At 34.8% G+C, this 24,936-nt stretch overlaps 1 protein-coding gene across 1 annotated transcript; it reads left to right on the top strand.

Moving 5' to 3' along the window:
• The first annotated feature begins 7,221 nt into the window (after positions 1 to 7,221).
• Positions 7,222 to 8,028, top strand: LOC109193582. Its single transcript, XM_019344461.1, has one exon. It carries the CDS (start codon positions 7,222 to 7,224, stop codon positions 8,026 to 8,028), a length of 807 nt encoding a protein of 268 aa, XP_019200006.1.
• The last annotated feature ends 16,908 nt before the right edge of the window (positions 8,029 to 24,936 follow it).

The raw sequence follows: 24,936 nt of genomic DNA, 5'->3' as shown, positions 1-24,936 counted from the left end.
TCTTAGCACAAATCATATAAACAATATGATCGGATTCTACCGAAAAAAATTGAAAAAATGTCTCAATTGCACATATTTTACTTGTTTAATGGTTAGATTGCACATTTTTTAAGTTTAACGGCCCAATTACCCAAAAGCGAGACGTTCAATGACATATTTGACATTTTTCGTATATTTTTATATATTCATTTATTTTAATTTTAAATAAGTAAATAATTATTTTGATTCTAATTCATATTTTGTACTAAAAAAATGACTTTTTTAGTACTATTGACTCTATTATAATAAAATTGAATAAAAAGACTTATTATACTTTTTTTTTTGAATGCTACTAGCTCTATTAGATGAGGCTTGAACTCACAACCTTCCAAATGAAAGTCCAATCCGAATACCATTGGACCACATAGTCCTAGTAAAGACTTATTATACTTAAATTCATTATAATTGTTAAATATTTAATTTCAATTACAATTCTGATTCTTATGTTTCACCCAAACACCCCTTAATATTAATAATATTACTCCGCATTATACTTATAAGGAAATTAAAGTAGGTGGGAGAAGAGGAAATTAAAGTAGGTGAGTACATAATTGATGGGAAGGTAGTAGATGATTAGGTGGGGAAGGACAAGATTGGAATAATCATAAGCATGATTGGGTCCCCAATCGGAAACTTCGTCCCACGTTCTTAGACTCTCATACACAAGACGTCGTTGTATCAATTTCGAAAATGTTAGATGAAATTAATTCGAGTTAATATCCAAAATCGTCCTCGACTATAGTGATTTTTCTCAATTTCGTCCTAAACGACTTTGGTGACCTAATATCGTCCCAGACTTTTGTGTTTCGCTCAATTTAGTCCCAGACTTTGGTGTTTTTGCTCAATTTAGTCCCTCATTTGTTATTTTGTCCATTTGGTGTTAAATAAATACACAATTCAGTAATTTTAATATTGACATCTCTTTACTCATAGACATGTGAACTGCGAAATCCCGTTTTTTTTACGAATTACTCCCAGAATTACTCCTAAAACTGCGAATATAAAATTTGATTTGCAGGTCCGGGAGTAATTCTGGGTGTAATTCGTACAAGAAAGAGGAATTTCGCACTTCACAAGTTGAAAGTAAAGAGAGATCAATATTGACATTACTGAATTATCCCTTTATTTAACACCAATTTGACGAAATAACAAATGGAGGACTAAATTGAGCGAAACACAAAAGTCTGGGACGATATTAGGTCACCAAAGTCGTTTAGGACGAAATTGAGAAAAACCACTATAGTCGAGGACGATTTTGGGTATTAACTCAAATTAATTCTTACAACTTTTTTTTTTTATTTTTTTTGCTTAAAATGTGATTGTATTAATTTCGAAAGGACTAGTTAAGCGGATGAAATAAGATTCTAGTACTTTAGTAATTATGGTTTAATTTTTACCAACATTCTCTCGATTAAGGTCATTTGTATAAGTTCGATTTTCTTTAGATCAAGTCTGTTGCATAGAAACAATATCTTTTATTTGTTGCAATTATATCTTTATATCTCGACTAAAAAATTTAAGAATATTTTAGTAACTGTCATTTGCTTATTACAATTAGTTTCCTGTTAAAATTTATATATCATTCTTATGTTAATGAAGATAATTAACATGTAATTTCATTATTAGTTATATAATTTCTCATTTTAATGAAGATTAACACATAACCTCAAGTGGTAGACCACATGACCTTAAGTCACTACTCTAGTAACAGTGTGGGAGTTTGACTACTACTCTGACACATTAGAGTTAGGGTTCTTCAAGTTAGAGTTTAAGCTCTTTAAAAGTGTAAAAATGAAATTTTTGTGCGCAAAATCAACAACATAAACTGACTATGGAGTAACTAGAAGACTTTTATTTTTAATTTATGGTGCAATAATACTGCCATGAAAGTGATGAAAGGATGAAAATTGAAGGACTGGGCGGATTCATTGCGTGTTGTCAAGAAGAAGAACAATCAACATCGTACTTGCGTCGTCATAATTGCTGTGTGCCGTAAATTATGACATCATCATATGCCAGCAAACAAAAGAAAACCAGCTTAAATGTGTTGCACATGCAAGCGTGTGTACAACTTATTATACTTGAATGAATTACTTTTTATCTTTTTTTTTTTTTAGAAAAACATAAATTTCATTAACATAAATTAGAGTACAAATCGTTGACAATGAAAAGAGGGGTATGATTCCACTCTGACGTACAAACATAGAATAGGTTTCCCTAGCTAGTCTATGAGCAACCGTATTGACAGTGCGAAATACATAAGAAATAGCGATCTTCATCCTCCTGCTTCAAACCTTGGACCACCCAAATGGCGTCCGTCTCAATATGGACAAATTGAATACCCTGTCTCTTAATCCATGTAAGCCCCTCCCTGATTGCTATTGCCTCAGCCTCTTTTGGATTGAATACGCCATTCCCAGGGACACTAGCTGCTGCAATAAACTGTCCATTCTCATTCCTAAGAACCCAGTTGAACCCCATGTGTCTGTATCATTTAATTTGACATTTTCTTTCCAATACCTGAGTTATATGTGTGACAATCTTTAACCTCTAAGTTATGTATGGAATGACGATTTTAGTATTTGAAGGAGCAAATCTACCACTGAAATCGTCACTTCAAACAATAAAATCGTCACTCCCACCTAGCTAGGCACCGATTAATCCATGCCTAGGCGCTAGGCGCTGGCCGGCCTAACGTATCACCATAATCGGTAATCTAGGCGGTTGGCCGGCTAGGTCGCCTAGGCACCGACTAGGTCGCCTAGTCGGCCGATTAGCTATTGGTTCATTCTTTTTTTAAATGGGTTATTTCACTCAAAACAATGTGTCATTTTGAGCGAAATTATCCTAAATTGTTCAAATTCTATGTTTTTTTTGTTAATATTTAATATTTTAGTATTAAAATATTAAATAGTTTACAATTATCAAGTCTTAAAAATTTTAAAAATTAAAAAATATATAAAAATAATAAATAAAATAAAAAATACACAAGCCACCCCCCGAGCGCCCGAGGAGTGCTTAGCGATTTTTTCAACCATATATATATATATATATATATATATATATATATATATATATATATATATATATATATATATATATATATATATATATATATATATCTTCTTTCTTCTTTTAATCTTCTTTTGATTATTTAGATCAGAACAAAACTTAATATTTCAATTATATTTTTGCATTATTGGTATGATTTAGGTCGTTATGGTATTAATATTTTTTGTATGTATTTTTATATAATGGTACAATTGTACGTTACTTTACAAATATTATACTATTAGTTTTTATCAGACAAAATTATTCTTACATCATTATCAGACCTGCACGACCTAAGTACAAAGTTGTTGATCATAAATACAATTACACCTGGACTCTAAAACGGTAGGACCATTTTTCAAAGAATTGACAATGTTGACATCCTACTTGCTCCAATTGAACAAGTTACACATCATAATTTTATCAATGCATGAAAACTTCAAAAGAAGTTTGTAAGTTAATTTTTACTATATCATTATAACAATATCTATTGTAACTATATATTTTGAATTATTTATTATCATCCTCTATTGACATTAATTGTAACAATTGTCACTGACAAACTCTTAAAACAATTCGCCTCAACAATGAATGTAAATTAAAAAAAAAAAATCAATGATTTCATTATTGTTTATGAAAAGTATGTACGCTAATTTATTATTCTTATTAAATTAAATAAATTAGTAGTTACAACAAAAAATAATACATATGCATTTAATTAATTTAGAATTAGATGTCTATAATGCTTTTATTTAAAAAATTATTCATTATAAAAAATTTTAAAAGTGATATAATTTCATTCTTTATATTATCTTTATTTTCTATAATTCAAATATTTACCTTCAAATTTATTAATTTATTATATTACTATATTGTTCATTGTCTTCTTTGTACATTGTCTTGTAATTAAATATCAAAGTTATGATACAAATATGTTATATTATTTACTTACCAAGTATTTTATACAAATATAATAAATATTAATATTTTGTTCATTACTTTCACATGATAACCGATGACACACATCTCACAATGCATGAAACATGTAGAGGAAAAACTACAACTACCAAATATCAATAGGTGCTTGTAAGATAAATAGTTAATAGTACAACTAAGATCTCATCATATACACAACAAGGCAAATCTAAAGCTTCCTACACCATAATCTCATTACACGACGAATCCATCTATGTTATACCACATGTAACCCAATTGCACATGAGTCATGCATGACACACTACCAATAAAAAAAAAATTAAAAAAAAGAGGACATGTACGGAAGATGAAGACTATCGTTTAAACCATAAGTAGTGTTTAAACCAAAAGTGGAATTAGAGAAATTTAAACCAAAAGTAGTATTATATTTATTTAGACTATCGTTTTTAAACTAAGTATTTAGACTAGCATTATTACAAAGTTGCAAATATTTATTTTAGTGACAATATAATCAATCTCTCATATATTATCTTGCATTTATATATTTTAAATTACCGATTTAAATAAACAAATTAAACATTTAATTTATTTACCTATGCATGAACATTTCCGATATAATATTGCATTGATATACTTTAAAATACTTATTTAAAAATAATCATTGGGCATTATTATTCCATTCGCGCAAAGTGCGTAAAAGAACTAGTATATATATAAGTGAAAAGAACTAGTATATATATAAGTGTATTTAAATGAGGACAACTATATTATAAAGTACTGTGAACACCCACTCGAGCGAGCCAATCTGTCGCATAATTTTGTTCACTCCAGATTGCTCGCAACTTAATTCTCGTGAATTTTGCACTCCATCTCTTCACCTCCTCAATAATCTCGTACATAGGACCTCTAAGCAAGTTCTGCCCTTCAATCCACTTGAGCACCTCTTTGGCGTCAGACTGCACTTCAACCTCGCGGATATCTTTGTTCCAAGCCCACCGTAAGCCTTCCATAATCGCCATCTTTAACAATTATAGATAGGCTCTATTTGATATAACTTAGTTTAGAGCTTATAGTTTATTTTAACCTATAAATAAACTATAAATTTTGTTTGATAAAACATGTGAAGTTTAAAAGTATAACTTATTTAGAAACGCTATCATAAGTAACGTTTCAAAATAAGTTAGTAACTACTAATTTTTAAGCTAGTTATGCTAAATTGAGCCATAATCGTTGTGTCATTTTATTATTAATCACGTCCAAAAAATTTTAAATTTCACATGATGACATATAAGATATAAAAAAAAAAAAAAACCAAAAAAAAAAATCAATATTTACAAGATCATCATGTGAGCTTTGAGGATTTATGGTATTCACTATTCATTTTCGAGTAGTAAATTTAAATTCATGTTTTATCATCTGATCTCATCTTTATGATATGTTAATTTTTTAAAAAAAATTGATTAAAAATATTTTGTGTCAGTGGTTGATGGATACATTATACCCACGATCCGACCCGGGGTAGCAACATGGACCCGGAGCATCTTGGTGGAGCCCAAGAACAGCACGGACTCGGGGGACCACGGAGGTGCCCAAGAGCAACACGGACCCGGGGGACCACGGAGGTGCCCAGGAGCAACACGGACCCGGGGGACCACGGAGGTGTCCAAGAGCAGCACGGACCCGGGGGACCACGGAGGTGCCCAGGAGCAACACGGACCCGGGGGACCACGGAGGTGCCCAAGAGTAGCACGGACCCGGGGGACCACGGAGGTGCCCAAGAGCAACACGGACCCGGGGGACCACGGAGGTGCCCAGGAGCAACACGGACCCGGGGGACCACGGAGGTGCTCAAGAACAACACGGACCCGGAGGACCACGGATGTGCCCCGACCCGAGCCGACCTACGTGGGGCTCGGGTCGGGGAGCTCGGTCTTACCCGAGCTCGACACCACCCGGGCTCGGGACCCGACCCGACCCGGTCCGCCAGGGCCCGGTCAAACTTGAGATCTAACCAACCCCGATTTAAGGGGAGGCGGTTGGGGGATTTGCTTGTATAAAAACCCCCCTCCTTGTCCTAACAAGGGGCGATTCATTACATGTTCTACAATTATTACACACTTTGTCTTATCGGATCTTTGTAATAGCCAAATACTACGGCAATTAATATAATATACGGTCCCCAGCGACCTTTACGACATCGTTCTATATTTCGTTTATTATTTATTATATTACGTTCTTATCCGGATTTATTGATTCGGGTCCACCCCGGGTTAATTATATCCATCATTGGTGCTCTTGTTGAGAGCTGCTGTACAAGCTTAAGCGCTCTCCCCACTATTGTTCATCGACAGCGATGGCACGATCGAGATCCAGCTCTCGTCATACCAATGGTTCCCGCGGCACCCAGCCCGTCGCGAATGGGAACGGCCCCAACGGGGCCCCTGCCCCCAGCATTCAACCGGCCGCCTCCACCAGGTCGGGGGAGGATCTGAGGGCCCAGCTCACGAACCCCCGCAGTGGCGGAGCTCCACCGCCCGCCCCCCCTGTTCGGGACCTAGACCTCATCCGGGAGGGGATGGCGGTCTTCGAGCAAGCCTCCATAGGGTTAGCCCGAGTCGTGGCGGACCTCCGGGCGCGTATACCTGCCGACCCAGGCGTCAATCGAAGGTTGCCTGTACCTCCTCAACCTCCCCCACCCGGGGGCGCAGCGGTCCAAGCACCCGGCCGCCCCAGGCACCTGTCACCTAGGGGGAGGTCAATTCACCCCGCCGGACGAACACACGGGGAGGAGGGGACACACGACGCGACCGACGTCAGGAGGACGACGGAAGGAGGTCAAACCAGACCAGGCCCGCCACGGAGAGGTTGGGCAGCCGGGTGCCAGCCCGAGAGAGGTTGGGCCCGAGGCCTGCCGCTAATGAGCCTCCACCAGCAGAATCCTGCTCCCGCAAGAAGGCACGATGACAATCAGCCACCCGGAGGTCACCAGGTCGGGGGACCCGAGTCCCACCTCGGCGTGCGCAGGCCTCCCGAGTCGAACGATCAGGGGAAACGAATGGTAGAGCTCCGAGATCCCATCGGGCAGAGGTCGAGCAGCTGCAGAGAAGGATGGACGAGCTCCAAAAGAAGGTAGACGAGAGGGACGAATCTCCAGAGCCCCAAGATGTGTTGTCCTCCCCGTTCGCAAACGCCATCATGGAGGAGCCCTTACCTCGAGATTTTCGCTTTCCCACCATTAAAGCGTACTCGGGGCCCACAGACCCACAGGCACACCTGACCAGGTACAGAGCCGCCATGATGATCACCGAGGCAACGGACGCCATCCTGTGTAGGGGGTTCTTCGCCACCTTGGACGGGCAGGCGCATGATTGGTTCAGATCCCTCCCGGCGGGGTCCATCTCCACCTTTGCGGACCTCTCCCGGCAGTTCCTATCCCATTTCACCACCAGCATACAGCGGAAGAAGCAAATTGCCGACCTGTGTGATTTGAAGCAGGGGAGCTCGGAATCACTAGCCGAGTACCTCAGCAAGTGGAAGAAAGAAGTCATGGGGGTCGCCGACTTTGATGCGAAGTCGGCCATGGTAATTTTCCGGAACAACTTGAGGTCATGCGCTTTTCACCAGGACCTCATCAGGTATCCTCCCAGGACCTACACCGACCTGATGGATAAGGCAGCGAGGTACGCTGACGCCGAGGCTGCCGAGAAGAGGAAGAAGGAGCAGGAAGAAGGAAGAGGTCGGAAAGACAAGGCACCCCAGGAGGAGCGCAAGGCGCCCCGACCCCACCGACGTGAGTACGCTGAGGGGCCTAGGATGAACCCCACACGCTATCTCACCCCGCTGACACAACCTGTGGGTACTATCTTGGCGCACGCGGAAGACCAGGGAATCGTGGTACTCCCGAAGGAGGAGTGCATGAAGATATCAGCGAGGGGGACCCCAACAAGTACTGCAGGTTCCACCGGCAGAAAGGACACGATACAGACGAATGCGTCCTCCTAAAAAGACAAATCGAGCAGCTCATCCAAATGGGCTACCCCGGCCAATTCATTAAGAAGCCCGGCCAGGCACAGGAACAGGCCCAGGGCCAGAAGCAGAGCAATGTATGGCGGAAGGGGGGTGGCCAGGCGCCATCCACCTCGGCTCCTCCCCGCAAGAGGGACCACCACGACCGCAGTTCCGAGGAAGAGGAGAAGACGACGGAGGACTCCCAGCCCCCGAAGAAACGGGCCATCTACGTCATCTTTGGGGGGCCCGACGGAGGGGACTCGCCAGCCGAGCGGAAGAGGTGGGCGAGGAGCTTGTACGTAGGGGATGTCACACGTACCCCCCACGAGAAGAAACCAAAGAGGGAGCCCATCACGTTCACCGACACCGACCTGCCAGATGGACCCCTCCCCCACCGAGACGCCCTGGTGGTCAAGCTGGACATCAACAACGTGGTGGTGCACCGGGTACTCGTAGACACGAGTAGCTCGGTGAACGTCATGTACTATGATTAAAATATTTGGTGTAACTATTGTAGATTTATAGGATTCCAAATGGAACCAAACTTGAGACAACCGGCCAAGTTCTTAGTCTCCTCTCTTTGGTTACAAATAGAGGGTGAAGCTGATAAAGATTACGTGGAGTTTTAGAAATTTGAGTTTTTTGTTGATAGTATTCAATTTTGATGACATGAGGATATATATCAAGTTCTGCCGGCCAATGATGGTAAATTATGGAGTTGTAAAGATTTAATGATGGTGGAGATTGAAGTTTTTTAATAGTTATATCGTTGACCAATTTATATGTTACGTGTAATCAATACATCCATAAGTTTTGTTTAATTGGTATATTTGACATTAATCAATACGTAGTTTAATTTTCCCAATTAATCTCATTCATATATTTGCTTTTTTAATGCACCATATTGTTCTCATGAACTAATGGGGAGGGTGGCGTGCGCGTGCGCGTGCATGCACGCACGCACACACACAGATAAATTTAATTCCACCAGAGGTCCCATGTCTTTGGTGGCAATTTCAAATTTAATCTCAGATTGTCGTTTTTGCCATTTAACATCCTAGACTGTCATTTTTTAAACACTTTTAGTCCTACTCATGACTTTCCCTATGTTTAGTAAGCGCATTTTTTTTTTCATATTTTTTTTTTTGTTATTTTTTCAGTTTAATTAGTTTAGAACTTTAGGTAACCACTGATTTTTAGAAATGAGGAAATTTCAATTTTGGTCATATAACTATAGCGGTCTTGTTAATTTCAATCCCTGACTTTTAAAAGTGTCAATTTAGTACCTTGACTATGTAATTTTTGTCAATTTTGATCACTCCGGTCAAATTACCGGCTAAAACTCACCGGAAAATTTTAATAACTAAAATAATGAGAGTATTTTAGTCATTTTACACATCTTTTCTTCCTCCACCATTTCTTTGCCGGATACTGCTGCAAATATTCGCCGGAGAAGATGACACCAAGCCGGAGTAACATCACAATTTTACTCATTTTCGCTTATCTTGAACCAAGCCTCAGCACAACGCTTGTGAGCAGCCGCTAAATCATCCTTACAAGAACAACCTAGTTCCATGGGCAACCCAGATTCTGGATTCTCCGCATCCAAGCTCATATGATATATATGACAATTCCTCTCAGGTTTCTCCGAATGCAACTCGTTTTCTTGCTCCCTAGCAGCTTCCAGATCCACCTCCACCTCCACCGCCGAAGATCTCCTCCTCTTTTCCGGGACGCCGGTAATCTCACTATTATAGAGCTCCAACCCGGAAGAACGCTCGTCGGAAATGGAGGAACATGAGCTGACACCGACACTGAAACCCCCGCCGTCATTGCCACCCGTTCCCAAATCAGTATTGGTCGTCTCTAAAGATTGCATTTTTATGGCGACCCAGATGATGAATCTGTATGAAAATGCAGATTTTTACACAGATAACCAATGCCCAGCACAAAGATTCTTCCTTGGGCAGAAAGAACAACACCCCCAAGCCCGATGTTCTCTGTTCTCTACATGAAGTGTCTGCAAATACCAAATTAAAGAGAGACTGTTACTGGTTATTTTCTCAAGAAAAATGGAAAGAAATCTACAGTACTGGGATTGAGTGCAGCTGAAATCTTAGACTTCACCCTTTAATTATTTGGGTAGAGAGTGTTTAGTGGTGTAACTTTTATAAAACAAGATTATGTATGTCATGGTTACCAAACCTGGTTTTTTTCTTTATGTTTTTGTCCACCTTTTTTGCTCGACTGATCGAATTCAGCGTATCAAATATTCTCCGGCGAATATTTGCAGCAGTATCCGGCAAAGAAATGGTGGAGGAAGAAAAGAGAGGTAAAATGACTAAAATACCCTCATTATTTTAGCTATTAACATTTTCCGGTGAGTTTTAGCCGGCAATTTGGCCGGAGTGACCAAAATTGACAAAAATTGCATAGTCAAGGTACTAAATTGACACTTTTAAAAGACAGAGGCTGAAATTAACAAAACCCTATAATTGTATGACCAAAATTGAAATTTTCTCTTTAGAAATCATATTTTTCAACCAATTTTTAGTGAAGTCCTAAACCAATTAAACCGGTGAAACCGAAAAAATAACAAAAGTTAAAAATGAATTGACAAAAATACCCTTACTAAAAATAGGAAAGTCATGAGAAGGACTAAAAGTGTCCAAAAAATAATAGTCTGGGAAGTTAAATGACAAAAACGATAGGCTAAGACTAAATTTGAAATTACCACAAAAAACAAGGGATATCTGGTAGAATTAACTCTCTCTCTCTCTCTCTATATATATATATATATATATATATATATATATATATATATATATATATATATATATATATATATATATATATATATATATATATATATATATATATATATATATATATATATATATATATATATATATATATATATATTGGGAAGGGATCAAGTGCATTTGAGACTTCTTGTGCGGTCACGTTAAGCATTAATCTGACGCACTTAAAGTACACAACACACGCACATTAAGCACACAAACAAAACACATTCAGAACACAACCCCACGCATGTTAAGCACAAGCCTCACACATGTTAAGTACAAGTCTCACGTATGTTAAGCACAAGGCTCACGCATGTTAAACACAAAAACACACACACCTTAAGTTTTAAAAACAACTCACATTAAGTACACACTCACGCAAAATAAGTACAAAACTCACGCACCTTAAGCACACGATTCACGCACATTAAACACAAAACTCACGCATATTAAGCATAAAACTCATGCACTTTAAAATTTCGACAATAACTCACATTAAGTACACACCCACACACATTAAGCACAAAATTCACGCACATTACGCACAAGACTCACGCACATTAAGTACAAAACGCACGCACATTAAACATTAAACACTCACGTACATTAAGCACAAATCTTACGCACATTAAGCACAAGACTCACGCACATTATGTACAAAACTCGCGCACATTAATCACTCGCACGAGAAACACTTAAATGCACCTGAACCTGAACCCCCCCCTCTCTCTATATATATATATATATGTGTGTGTGTGTGTGTGTGTGTGTGTGTGTGCGCCAATATTCTAGTGAGACAATATCTTCTCGTGAGACTACGAGACATTACATGAATGCACGAACATTAAATTGTTTGCACTCATGTTGGGCAAATTACACACACTTTAGACTGTGTGTATTCTTGTAGTAGAATATGTGCATTCGTATTGTGTCTCACGGAAAGATGTTGTCTCATTTGATATATATATATATATATATATATATATATATATATATATATATATATATACACATACACACACACACACACACAAGAACGACATATAGAAATTAAACAACGAGAAAACATACATGGATATAAATTTATTTGATAAACAATGTGTAATGGTGTCATGGTGAGAGAGACAAAGTTCTTATATTTATAAGAGATTTTTAACATTGTCAAAAAGGATAAATAAGTAATTGAATAAAGTTAACAAATTTTCAATCACTCCAGAAAAAAGAATCTCAGCCCTCTAGGTAGAATTTACTTTTCGTGATATCATGAAATTTGATTCCCAATTGTTATCAACTTTCTTACCTCAAGAATTACTCTATACGTGAAAATAATCCCATTTTAAATTCCTAAAAAAGTTTGAACATTCTCATTTACCAAACGCCATTTAAAGATCAAAGGACTCCTCCCCTCTTTGTCTACTCACAATCAACATTTCTTATCAAATTTAAAGCCTAGTTATTAGAGCTAGAGTAGTACTTGCCAACGTAAATTGGACCATGGGATAACTTTGGGACCCCACTAAGATTACCAAAATTAAGTACTCCGTACCATATTTAAGACCTCCACCAAAATTTTGTACCTGTACCACTTCAATAATTGAATTTATTTATTTATTTTTTGCGTGTTATCTCCATGGTCTAATCACCAATTTGCAATAATAGTTTGAGGGGAAGATTTAACCCTATTTTGTCACGAGAGCTAGGTTGGGTAGCTGCATTGCACGAAACGTCATGTTAAATGACTGAACATTATTACTTTGTACTCCGTATTAATTATATTCTAAAAGTAAGTATATATCCAAAAATCTTTTTAAAGCCGGCTAGCAAACAATAACCCAACACTTCATAGTAATTAAATTAAGTATTATTTTGAAATTTCTTGTATAAGGCATTAGTAATAGTTTATATAATTAGAGTAAATAAAGAAAATGTCAAAATAAAAAATGTAATGGATAAAAGTGGAAAAAAAATGTAAATGTATAACACAAATAACATAAAAATAAACATTTAATACAACGTATACTACTAACACAATTTTTATTACAGTTAACAACTAATATCATTTTTTTTAGTACTACTAATATCATTTCTAATTAAATTTTAGATTTTCGATCTATTACCTAGCTATAAGAATCAAGTAATAACACTAACCGCAGTTGAAAAGTTGAATTCTATTACATATGACATCGTATAATCCTCTTATTTTCTGATACGAACTCGTATTAATCTGGCACCGCTTTGAGTGGATGCAGACTCCAGAGTTGGAATTAGGAGAGGGGAAAATCAGAGAGAGAGAGAGAGGGAGGGAGAGGGATTTCAGAGAAGGAAGATGATAGTAGAGAAGAAAAAGATAATAATAATTCGCATGTCTTTCCCCCTAGCATGCAGGGTGATTATATACTAAGTTACTCCTATTATGCTTAGGACTATGATTCTTAATTAATATGATATAATAACGTATTAGGCCAAAACTAATGTATCCTATTACGAATAAACTTAGTCTAACAAATGTAATCAGTCATCCATGCCGGTTTCCTTCGTTTTCTCCTTGGCCTAGTAGCATGTGTTGTTTCTTTTCTTTCTCCCAATTCTTGATTTTCACCTTCTTCTACTGTGGATATACTCGTATCACTCCCCTTCCCTTCGACGACCGCCTTGTCCTCAAGGTGGAGATTCGGGTACCATCGTTCCATTTCATCGGCAGCTTCCCAAGTGACGTTTTCTGGACTACTATCTGACCATTGCACCAAGACTTGGCGTTGTATTTTTTCATTTTTAGAACATTTCGTTCCCCACAGAGTGCTAGTGGAGTTGAAATTGGTGATTGGCCCACAATTTCTAATTCGACCTCTATATTTTCTTCAGTTCCTATGTGTTTCTTGAGTTGTGAGACATGAAATACTGAATGAATTCTTGCTTGTGGTGGTAGCTCGAAGCGGTATGCAACTTCCCCTATTTTTTCCAAGATGTTGAATGGACCATAATAGCGTCGTGCTAGTTTGTTAGAGCTTTTACGTGCTACTGATATCTGTTTGTATGGTTGTAGATGAAGCCAGACCTTATCTCCTACTAAAAATTTCACTTTGCTTCTTTTGGCATTGGCTTTTTGGGCCATGCAATGCTGAGTTTCCTGAAGATTGTGTTTCAGTGGCCTTATCAATCTGTCACGATCCAACAATAATTCATCTAATACTTGCATTGTTGTTGTGTCTTTTGTATACGGTGCAATGGTGGGTGGTGGTCTTCCATATAGTGCTTGAAATGGAGTCATTTTAATGCTGCTGTAGCAGCTTGTATTGGAGCAAAATTCTGCCCATCCCAAGTATGACGCCCAATTGGTTGGTTTGATGTGAGTAAAAGCCCTTAAGTATTGCTCTAAGCCTTGATTCATTACTTCTGTCTGCCCGTCAGTCTGTGGATGGTATGATGTGCTTCTCTTCAGTGTTGTGCCACTTAGTGTGACCTTCAAAGTATGTAACTATAATTGCTCAGCAATTTTGGGTTGCATAAAGTTATGGGTGCTGCCACTATCTATTAAAATCTGTAACTTTCGGCCACTAACTTTTCCCAAAAGTTTATGCATTTCAGTGGCCTATTTGACCCTTATTCCTAAATATAATTGATAGAGCGAAGTTTCATTGCATTATAAATATAATTTGGACCACAATGGCCGGCCTATTGCATAATTTATATCCTACACCACGGTGCGCGTTGCATTGTGTGCCCAGATGCAAAACGACGTCGTTTCAATTTTTTTTTTTTTAAATTTCGCTATCCAGTGTTTGACAGTTAATTTTCCTTAAAAAAATTCTCATGTTAAAAAATGTACATAATGTTATACTAGAATACACATAATTGTATACATGAATGCACATAATTATATAACAAAATACACATACTCTTTTTTAAAAGATAATACACATAATCTAACATAAACATAATAAACATAAACTTTTAACATAATACACATCAACTCTTAACATAATACACAAAAATTTCATGATTCGGATTACATAATTGTATAAAAAAAAATGTACATAATTGTATAAAAATGTACCTAATAAAAAATATACATAATTGTATAAACAAATATACATAATCATGTCAACTTCCTACCGCGCCTCCTAAAACGACGTCGTTTTGGGAGGCGCGGGGCGCACAATGCACTGTACGCCGTGGTGCAGGGTATAACGATTGTTGCATAAGGGCACCCCTCCCCGAAATTCTAGATGACATGTTTTAAAGGTTTAGAGAAGTTTTTAATGAAAATTGCTGAGATAAGATAAACACTCTATTTTTAGTTTATATTCTTTTATTGATTTGATCGTGAAAGTCAATTTTTGAGGATTTGACAAATTTGTTTATAGAAGTAATGTATTTTTAGAGAATTAGTTTAATTTATGATAATATAACGACTTATAAATTGACAATAATGTTCTAAATTCGAACAATAAAAGCCATCTATTAAATACTCCGTAATAAGTTAGCTGAATAAATTAAACTTTTCAAAATATTAAGTACTACTGCATGGGAAGAAGGAATATAATTGAAAAAGCTAAGCTATATATGTGACTCCATTTTGAATGCAATTCTGCGGATAAGTATGATCAATTGCACTTTAAAAATATTCAATACAAAATGTGCATTGAAGGACCAAAATCATGCATTTAAAGGTCAAAATTTTACACTTAAAAGCGCAAATTCTACACTTGAAAACACAAAAATGTGTAATCAAACAATTTATGATACCAAAAAGTAAAGTTATTTAACTTAAGTGTTATTGAAGTAATTATCTTTTACAAATCGTTTGTAAATTTCACAAATTTCATTAAAAATTTTGTTATACATTGTTGAAAGAATGCAAAAGATATAATAAACACTTGCCCATAATTGTTTACAAGAGGCACAAAAATGTTACTTGAAGCCACAAAAATGTACTTGAAAGCCAAAATTCTGCACTAGAAGGCATAAATATGTGCAAACGAAACAATTATGGTAAAAAAAAGGGAAGTTATTAACTTAAGTGTTATGGAAGCATGCAATTGCACATACAAGTTTGTAAATTTTACAAATTCAATTAGAAATTTAGTTATAGATTATTGAAAATAAGGCAAAACATATAATAAACACTTGCCCATAATTGTATACTTGAAGGCACAAAAATGCGCATTTGAAGACCAAAATTTTACACTTGAAGGCATAAATATGTTCAATCGAAGCAATTTTTGGTAGCAAAAAGGGAAGTTATTCAACTTTAATGTTATTGAAGCAATTGCCCATACAAATCATTTGTAGATCTCACAAATTTCATTAGAAATTTAGTTATAGATTATATATTGAAAAGAAGGCAAAACATATAATAAACATTGGCTAATAAATATGCACTTGAATGCACAAAAATGTACATTTGAATGCCAAACTTTTGCACTCAAAGTTACAAAGATTTGCACTCAAAGAGAAAACTAAGTATTGAGACAGAATGGTATCTGGGTTGGACTTCCATTTGGAAGATTGTGAGTTCGAGCCTTAGTGGAGGCGTTATTAGCTCTTTGTGTTTCAGTAGGTTGAGAAAGTATATGAACAGATATTACATTGTAATAGAGCTAGTAGCATTCAAAAAAAAAAAAGTATACCTACTCAAAATTACAACAATGTCACCACATGTTTTTTAATTCTTCCGCATATGATCTGTAACTAACACACACACACACCATAGAGAGAGAGAACATGGCTCCTGTTAAAGTCTTGTGTGAGTGAATTAATCTCATCCGGACGTCTATTTAGATGGAAAAAAGGCAATGAAAATTTCATAATTGCGAATTGCGATGACACATTTGAAAACACTTCATACTGCATCCACATATAATTAATTGTACACATGTGAGTACACTATTATAAATCATGCATCATCAAGTATCGTCAAATGCACTATTAAGTGTTTCAAATACAACATCATAAATACAGAAGTATTGTTGTGATTTTCCTTAATTTTCAATCCTTAATCATCTTTACTTGACGAATGAGATTAATCTGCACGTTCTCATAGACTTACAATATTTCATTTGATTCATAATATATAACTTTCATTTGATTCATAATATATAACTTTGATCACCTTAATAATCTTGTTAGGTTGCAGCGGAGATGCAACTAGCTCATCCAGCTAGTCCCATTTTTATTTTTTATTTTTTAAATTTTGGTACAGAACTTATTATTCAGTTTAAATAGAATTGGAACCTCGTATACTTACTATACGTAGACGACCTCTCTGCTTTCTTGTCAATATATAGCTCCATCTAGTCTACCAATATGTTTCATACAAGTAGAGTGTCGTTACCTTTCTTTTTATAATTGTTTTTTATAATAAGGTATCTGAGATTATATATTAAATCAAAATATTATAAATTTCTATAGTAATGAGTACTTAAAAGCTTCATATAACTACTAAAAACTTAATTAAATAATATTTTATTGTTGTGGTGTAAAATATTATTTTAAATTGGTAAAAGTGTTATTAATTGTTGATCAATAATGCTGGTTATTTGGCCTTTTGTTGAGAAGAGTTAATCTTCTTTGTTTATGGATTCTTCTCGAATAGATTGGGGTAGGTTTTAATATCTTATATTTCCATTCTCCTAGTGAAGGTATACTGGTAAGATCTTCTTCCGATGAGGTAAAATTTTCTTGTGAAGAAGGTTTGATATTCCGGTGATGAATGCCTAATGATGCATATTATATTTATAATAAATTTTTGAACAAATTTACAAGTATTTAAAATTTCAATAATTTAAATATTAAATTTAAATTATTATCATCTTTATTTGAGAGGTTCGACGGAAGTTTTATATCTTGGATAGTGGCTTTAATTTCACTATTATTGCCTAGTTTTGGAGATTGTATTTGCCCTAAGACATTTTCTTAGTTTTTTTCTCTCATTGTTGAATTATCTTGTTGCAACGTGAATGATTTGTCAACTTCTTGTATTCACAAGTTTTATGAGATTTAGATGGTTCATACAGGGTAATTAAAATCTTATTAAAGAAAAATGTATATGATACACACATGGAGTTCTTGATTATTTTGTTTTAATTTCCTTGTCCCCTACACACGAGACATCCATGAACACAAGTTCTGACCAGGTGCAAGGAAAATGATAAATGAACTCGAGTAAATTAAATTTATGTATTGTCACGTGTCTTGATTTTATTAAAATAGGAAAAAAAGAAAATAACAAAAAATGTGGTCCATATTTTATTGAATGAATCAAAGTGTATTGTGTCATGTAAGCAGGGAGTAAAATGAAATAGAAAGTGAAAATTTATATAATAGTACTCATGCATTAAAATCAATGTATCTCTACTCTCAAGGTAGGTAATTATAATTTGGCTAGACTTTAACTCCAAAACTCTAACTAAGTACATGCCTTAAACATCTGTAATGATTAGATAAATTAACATCAGCATTGACACTCGTTATTATAGAGAGAAGGACGGCCAAATCAGATAGAACAAGAATCAAACCATCATGCAATTCCTCATCATCATCAAGTGAATTCATCCTTTAATTTCTTAATTAATCTTGGTGCATTAATTTCATGAGTCAGTCGTGATGATTTCATTATGTTTCACCAATGCATTGAAAGCTACTAAGACATTATATTAAAGCAGTCATCATTATATTGTACTCAAAAAGATGGCGTCACTTCAATTCACATAAAGATAATCTTAAGGCTTTAGGCTTTACTCCGTCCTACCTCCCTTATCTTTCATGCCAAAGAGAAAGCAATTTCACTATCTAGGAAAAAATGAAAATATTCCCCATTATACTAGAAGGATGAGAAGAAGCCAAGTAGCTTATAATTCAATGTCATTTATGTAATTTTCACAGATGGAAGGTCACAAGTTCAAACCTCAAGGGAGTATAACCTCTTTGTGCTTTATTAGGTTGAGAAAGTATATGTACGTATGAACAAATACTACATTGTAACAGAGTGAATAGTACTCAAAAAAATAAAGAGGAGAAAAATAATGACCCATAAATGAATCCATGCCAATCCTGAATGTTGATTTAAGCAAGATCAATGGTTCAAATTTAACCGCACAATATATATATATATATATATATATATATATATATATATATATATATATATATATATATATATATATATATATATATATATATATATATATATATAGTTAATTCCACCAAATGCCCATTATTTTTTGTGACAATTTCAAATTTAGACTCAGCTTATAATTTTTTCCCTTTAACATCTCATACTATAATTTTTAAACACTTTTAGTCCTTTTCATGACTTTCCTATTTTTAGTAAGACCATTTTTGTTTCTTCATATTTTTCTTTTGTTATTTTTCCTGTTTCAACTAGTTTAATTGGTTTAGGACTTTACTAAAATTGATTGAAAAATATGGTTACTAGGTTACTTAAAGTTCTAAACCAATTATACCAGTTGAAACTGTAAAAATAACAAAATAAAAATATGAAAAGACAAAAATTTCCATACTTAAAATATTAAAAGTTATGAGGACTAAAAGTGTCCAAAAAATAATAATCTAGGATATTAAATGGCAAAAACGATACAATGTGACTAAATTTGGAATTGCTACCAACGACATGGGACCTCTGGTGAAATTAAATATATATATATATATATATATATATATATATATATATATATATATATATATATATATATATGTGTGTGTGTGTGTGTGTGTGTGTGTGTGTGTGTTCTTGTTGCATACTGAAATCTTTTGGCATATGATTTATTAATTTACAAACGATTTATTAAACCTTGAATTATTTGTTATGTTTATATATAGTAAGGATCTATTAGAGATTTTAAAAAATTTTCTAAGAAAGTTTAAACAAACCAAATGTGTTATTCAATTTTTAAGGTAATTTAATTAATTGTTATATTATCAAGATAACACTAAACATATTAGTTAATTTCTCGTAAAATTATTCTCATTAGATATATTTTTTGAAAATATTTTCTCAATAATTTAATTGATGAAAAAAATATCAAACAACCTTTTATAAATATAATTGATAGAGCAAAGATTCATTGCATTATAATTATAATTTGGACCAGAGTGGCCGGCCTATTGCATAGGGGCACCCCTCCCCGGAATTCGAGATGACATGTTTTAAAGGTCTAGAGAAGTTTTCAATGAAAATTGCTGTGATAAAATAAACACTCTATTTTTAGTTTATATTCTTTTATTGATTTGATCGTGAAAGTCAATTCTTGAGGAATTGACAAATTTGTTTACAGAAGTAATGTATTTTTAGAGAATTAGTTTAATTTATGATAATATAACGATTTATAAATTGACAATAATGTTCTAAATTTCGAACAATAAAAGCCATCTATTAAATAATAATTTAGCTGAATAAATTAAACTTTTCAAAATATTCAGTACAACTACATGGGAAGAAGGAATTGAAAAAGCAAATCTATATATGTGACTCCATTTTGCATGCAATTATGTGGATAAGTATGATCAATGGCTCTTTTTAAAAAAATTTAATATAAAATGGCAAAATGTGCACTTGAAAGATAAAAAACATATATTTGAAGGTCAAAATTCTGCACAAAGGCACAAATTCTACACTTAAAGGCACAAAAATGTGTAATCAAACAATTTATGGTACCAAAAAGGAAAGTTATTCAACGTAAGTGTTATTGAAGCAATTACCCATACAAATCGTTTGTAAATCTTAAAAATTTATTAAAAATTTGGTATACGTTATTGAAAGATGCAAAAAATATAATCTACAATTTTAATAAGAGCCAATAATGTTAGGCCCTTAACTGAAATAAAAAAAATGTCGGTCCTAATTGTTTCTTAAAATGAATGGTTCATATTATTTTAATTTTAGTATTTCTTAATAATTTTCCTTATTTATCCTTTATTATATTATTTTCTTTCCTTAAATAACCTTAAATTCCGTTAGTATAAACTTTCTTAACGGAATATTCCGTTAACTATTTATTATTTTTAACTTACTCATTAATTTCTATAAGAGATGTTTTAGGATCGAACCACATCCCAAGTAGAGTTGGCATAATTGTTAAACATATACTACGAATATGTTACAAAGTATTAAAAAATATAATATAAAATTTAATATAAACTTTGGTCAAATAATTAGCCCATCCAAATACATAGCATTCAATGATTATAAATCAGTAACTTTGAAAATCATTTGATTTTCTTTCATTTAAAAAAATAAATAAATTTAAGTTAAGTTTTTTTTTCTTTTTTCGTTTAATTGATCTTATTTTGATTATTGAGAACAAAACTTAATATTTCAATTATACTTTTATCAATGCGTGAAAACTTCTAAAGAATTGAAATTTATAAATTAATTTTTACTATATATTATTATAACAATATATATTGTAACCTTATATTACGAATTATTTATTATCATCCTTTAATTTATTGATAGTAATTGTCATTGACAAACTTTAAAAACAATTTGTCTCAACAACAAATGAAAATTAAAAAATCAATAATTTCATTATTGTGGATGAAAAGTATGTACGCCACTTTATTGCTCTTATTAAATTAAAAAATAAATGAGTACTAGGACTATGTGGTCCAATGGTACCCGGGTTGGACTTTTATTTGGAAGATTATGAGTTCGAGCCTCAGTGGAGGCGTTATTGGTCCTTTGTGTTTCAGTAGGTTGAGAAAGTATATAAACAGATACTACAATGTAATAGAGCCAGCAACTTTCAAAAAATAAAAATAAATTAGTAGCTGCAACAAAAAATAATACATATGGATTTAATTAATTTAGAATTAGATGTCTATAATGCCTCTATTTAAAATGAATTATTCATTATAAAAAAAAAATTAAAAAGAGATATAATTTCATTAGTTATATTATCTTTATTTTATACAATACAAAAATTCCTTACCTTCAAATTTATTAATTTATTATATTTACTACATTATCTATTGTTTTCTTTTTACACTATCTTGAAATTAAATATCAAAGTTATAATACAAAATATGTTATATATATATATATATATATATATATATATATATATATATATATATATATATATATATATATATATATATATATATGCTCACGTGTGATAGTTAAAGGATAAGAAAGAAAGAAATCAATAAATGAATGTTGATGAGTACATTGAAAGCAAACAAACTAAGCTTATTTATACAATAATTTAGAACACATGTTGCGGCAAACAAATGGAAATGCGCCAACCTCGGTGACGACGTGAAGACATGCAGCAGGGATGTGGAGCGATTATGTAGGATGAAGATTTCATGGATTTTTGAGCCACAAATGTATTATTTTCTAACAATCTCCACCTTGGATCAAATCCATTGTAGGAGTTAATAACTGGAAGAGCCCGACTAAAATCAAGTATTACTTGAACTTAGCAACAGGAATAGCCTCGGAATAGCAGGATGGATCACCATCAACCTTCTGTGTGACTGAAAGAGCATAAGCAACCATATTGGTTTCATCATCACTAGCATACCTAGCAGGTTTTTTAATTGTCCTCCTAAGACGATCCATAGCAATGGAATACTCTCGTTGTGGCTCGTCTAGAGGTGCTGTGCTAGTAGATGCATCAGACATTGATGAGGATACCGCAACTGAACCTGTCACAGTACTGCCATGCAAGACGTACAAGCTTCCAGAACGAGAAGCTTTCATGAGAACAAAAGAGCCTTTGATGACCTTTAGAACTCCACCTTCAGCTGCGTACTTGCACCCCAGAGATTCCAAGGTGCCCAATGATATCAGATTGCGTTTCAAATCAGGAATATACCGGACATTGGTAAGAGTCCTGACAACGTTATCATGAGTTTTAATCTGAACACTTCCAATTCCACTAACCTTGCATTGGGTATCATTACCCAACAAGACAACTCCACCATCAACCGGTTCTAGAGAAATGAACCAATCTTTGTGGGGGCACATGTGGAATGTACAACCAAAGTCCAAAATTCACTCGGTTTCACTCCGTTTCTCACCAGAGCTAACAGATAACAACACATCACCATCTGAATCAGTTTCAACAACACTAGCTTCAACAGACTTCTTTTCTCTCTCTTGCTTGTTTTTCAGCTTGAAGCATTCAGTCACATCATGACCATGCTTCTTGCAGTACTTACAGGATTTGTTGGACTTGGATCTAGATTTTTTATTGCTACTCTCTGTTTCAAGTGAATGACCCCTTACAGTCAAGCCTTCACCTTTGTCCTCAGACTTAATTTCAAAGTCAAACTTTTCTTTGGACAATAGGTTTGACTTAACATTGTCGAAAGTAAGGGTATCACTACTATTACCATACAACATAATTTCTTTGAAATGCTTGTATGATTTAGGGAGAGAGACAAGCAATAAAACAGCGCGATCCTCATCTTCAATTATGACATCAATATTTTCCAAGTCCAATAAAATAGAATTGAATTCATCTAAGTGAGACTTAATAGAAGTACCTTCCGTCATACGGATTGTGTACAGACGCTCCTTCAGGCGCAGCGTGTTCGCCAGAGTTTTGGCCATGTAAAGCGTATCCAGCTTGGACCTTAAATCTGACGCAGTCGTCTCACTTACTACCTCACGTAGAACCTCTTTAGATAGGCACAAAAGAATGGTTGAACGTGCCTTGTCATCCAAATCTTCCCAAGTTTCATCTGTCATTGTAACTGGTTTCTTCTTCTTACCAGCTAGAGCTTTCTTCAAACCGTTCTGGGTTAGAACGGCTTCCATATGAACCTTCCAGATAGAAAAGCTAATTTTCCTGTCGAACTTCTCGATATCGAACTTAGTGACAGTCGACATCTTTAAAAATAATTCTCAAATAAACCTGGCTCTGATACCACTTGTTAGGAATATAGCGAAATATTGCGGAAGCGAAGAATCGAAAATTGAGAATTATAGAAGTTAAATAATATAAATAGGGAAAATATATAAATGACAAATTATGAAATTATGAATTGGGAAAATATAAAAAGTATATATATATATATATATATATGCTCACGTGTGATAGTTAAAGGATAAGAAAGAAAGAAATCAATAAATGAATGTTGATGAGTACATTGAAAGCAAACAAACTAAGCCTATTTATACATTAATTTAGAACACATGTTGCGGCAAACAAATGGAAATGCGCCAACCTCGGTGACGACGTGAAGACATGCAGCAGCGATGTCGAGCGATTATGTAGGTTGAAGATTTCATGGATTTTTGAGCCACAAATGTATTATTTTCTAACAATCTCCACCTTGGATCAAATCCATTGTAGGAGTTAGTAACTGGAAGAGCCCGACTATAATCAAGTATTACTTGAACTTAGCAACAGGAAGAGCCTCGGAATAGCAGGATGGATCACCATCAACCTTTTGTGTGACTGAAAGAGCATAAGCAACCATATTGGTTTCATCATCACTAGCATACCTAGCAGGTTTTTTAATTGTCCTCCTAAGACGATCCATAGCAATGGAATACTCTCGTTGTGGCTCGTCTAGAGGTGTGGTGCTAGTAGATGCATCAGACATTGATGAGGATACCGCAACTGAACCTGTCACAGTACTGCCATGCAAGACGTACAAGCTTCCAAAACGAGAAGCTTTCATGAGAACAAAAGAGCCTTTGATGACCTTTAGAACTCCACCTTCAGCTCTGTACTTGCACCCCAGAGATTCCAAGGTGCCCAATGATATCAGATTGCGTTTCAAATCAGGAATATACCGGACATTGGTAAGAGTCCTGACAACGTTATCATGAGTTTTAATCTGAACACTTCCAATTCCACTAACCTTGCATTGGGTATCATTACCCAACAAGACAACTCCACCATCAACCGGTTCTAGAGAAATGAACCAATCTTTGTGGGGGCACATGTGGAATGTACAACCAGAGTCCAAAATTCACTCGGTTTCACTCCGTTTCTCACCGGAGCTAACAGATAACAACACATCACCATCTGAATCAGTTTCAACAACACTAGCTTCAACAGACTTCTTTTCTCTCTCTTGCTTGTTTTTCAGCTTGAAGCATTCAGTCACATCATGA

Source organism: Ipomoea nil, unplaced genomic scaffold (assembly GCF_001879475.1).
Source record: "Ipomoea nil cultivar Tokyo-kokei standard unplaced genomic scaffold, Asagao_1.1 scaffold0222, whole genome shotgun sequence".
Taxonomy (NCBI): domain Eukaryota; kingdom Viridiplantae; phylum Streptophyta; class Magnoliopsida; order Solanales; family Convolvulaceae; genus Ipomoea; species Ipomoea nil.
The sequence above is the reverse complement of the archived record's forward strand: the minus strand, read 5'-3'. Positions and strand labels throughout refer to the sequence as shown.

Excerpts from the sequence above, each read along its gene's own strand:
- LOC109193582 (XM_019344461.1), top strand. The coding sequence starts at position 7,222 with ATGGAGGAGCCCTTACCTCGAGATTTTCGCTTTCCCACCATTAAAGCG.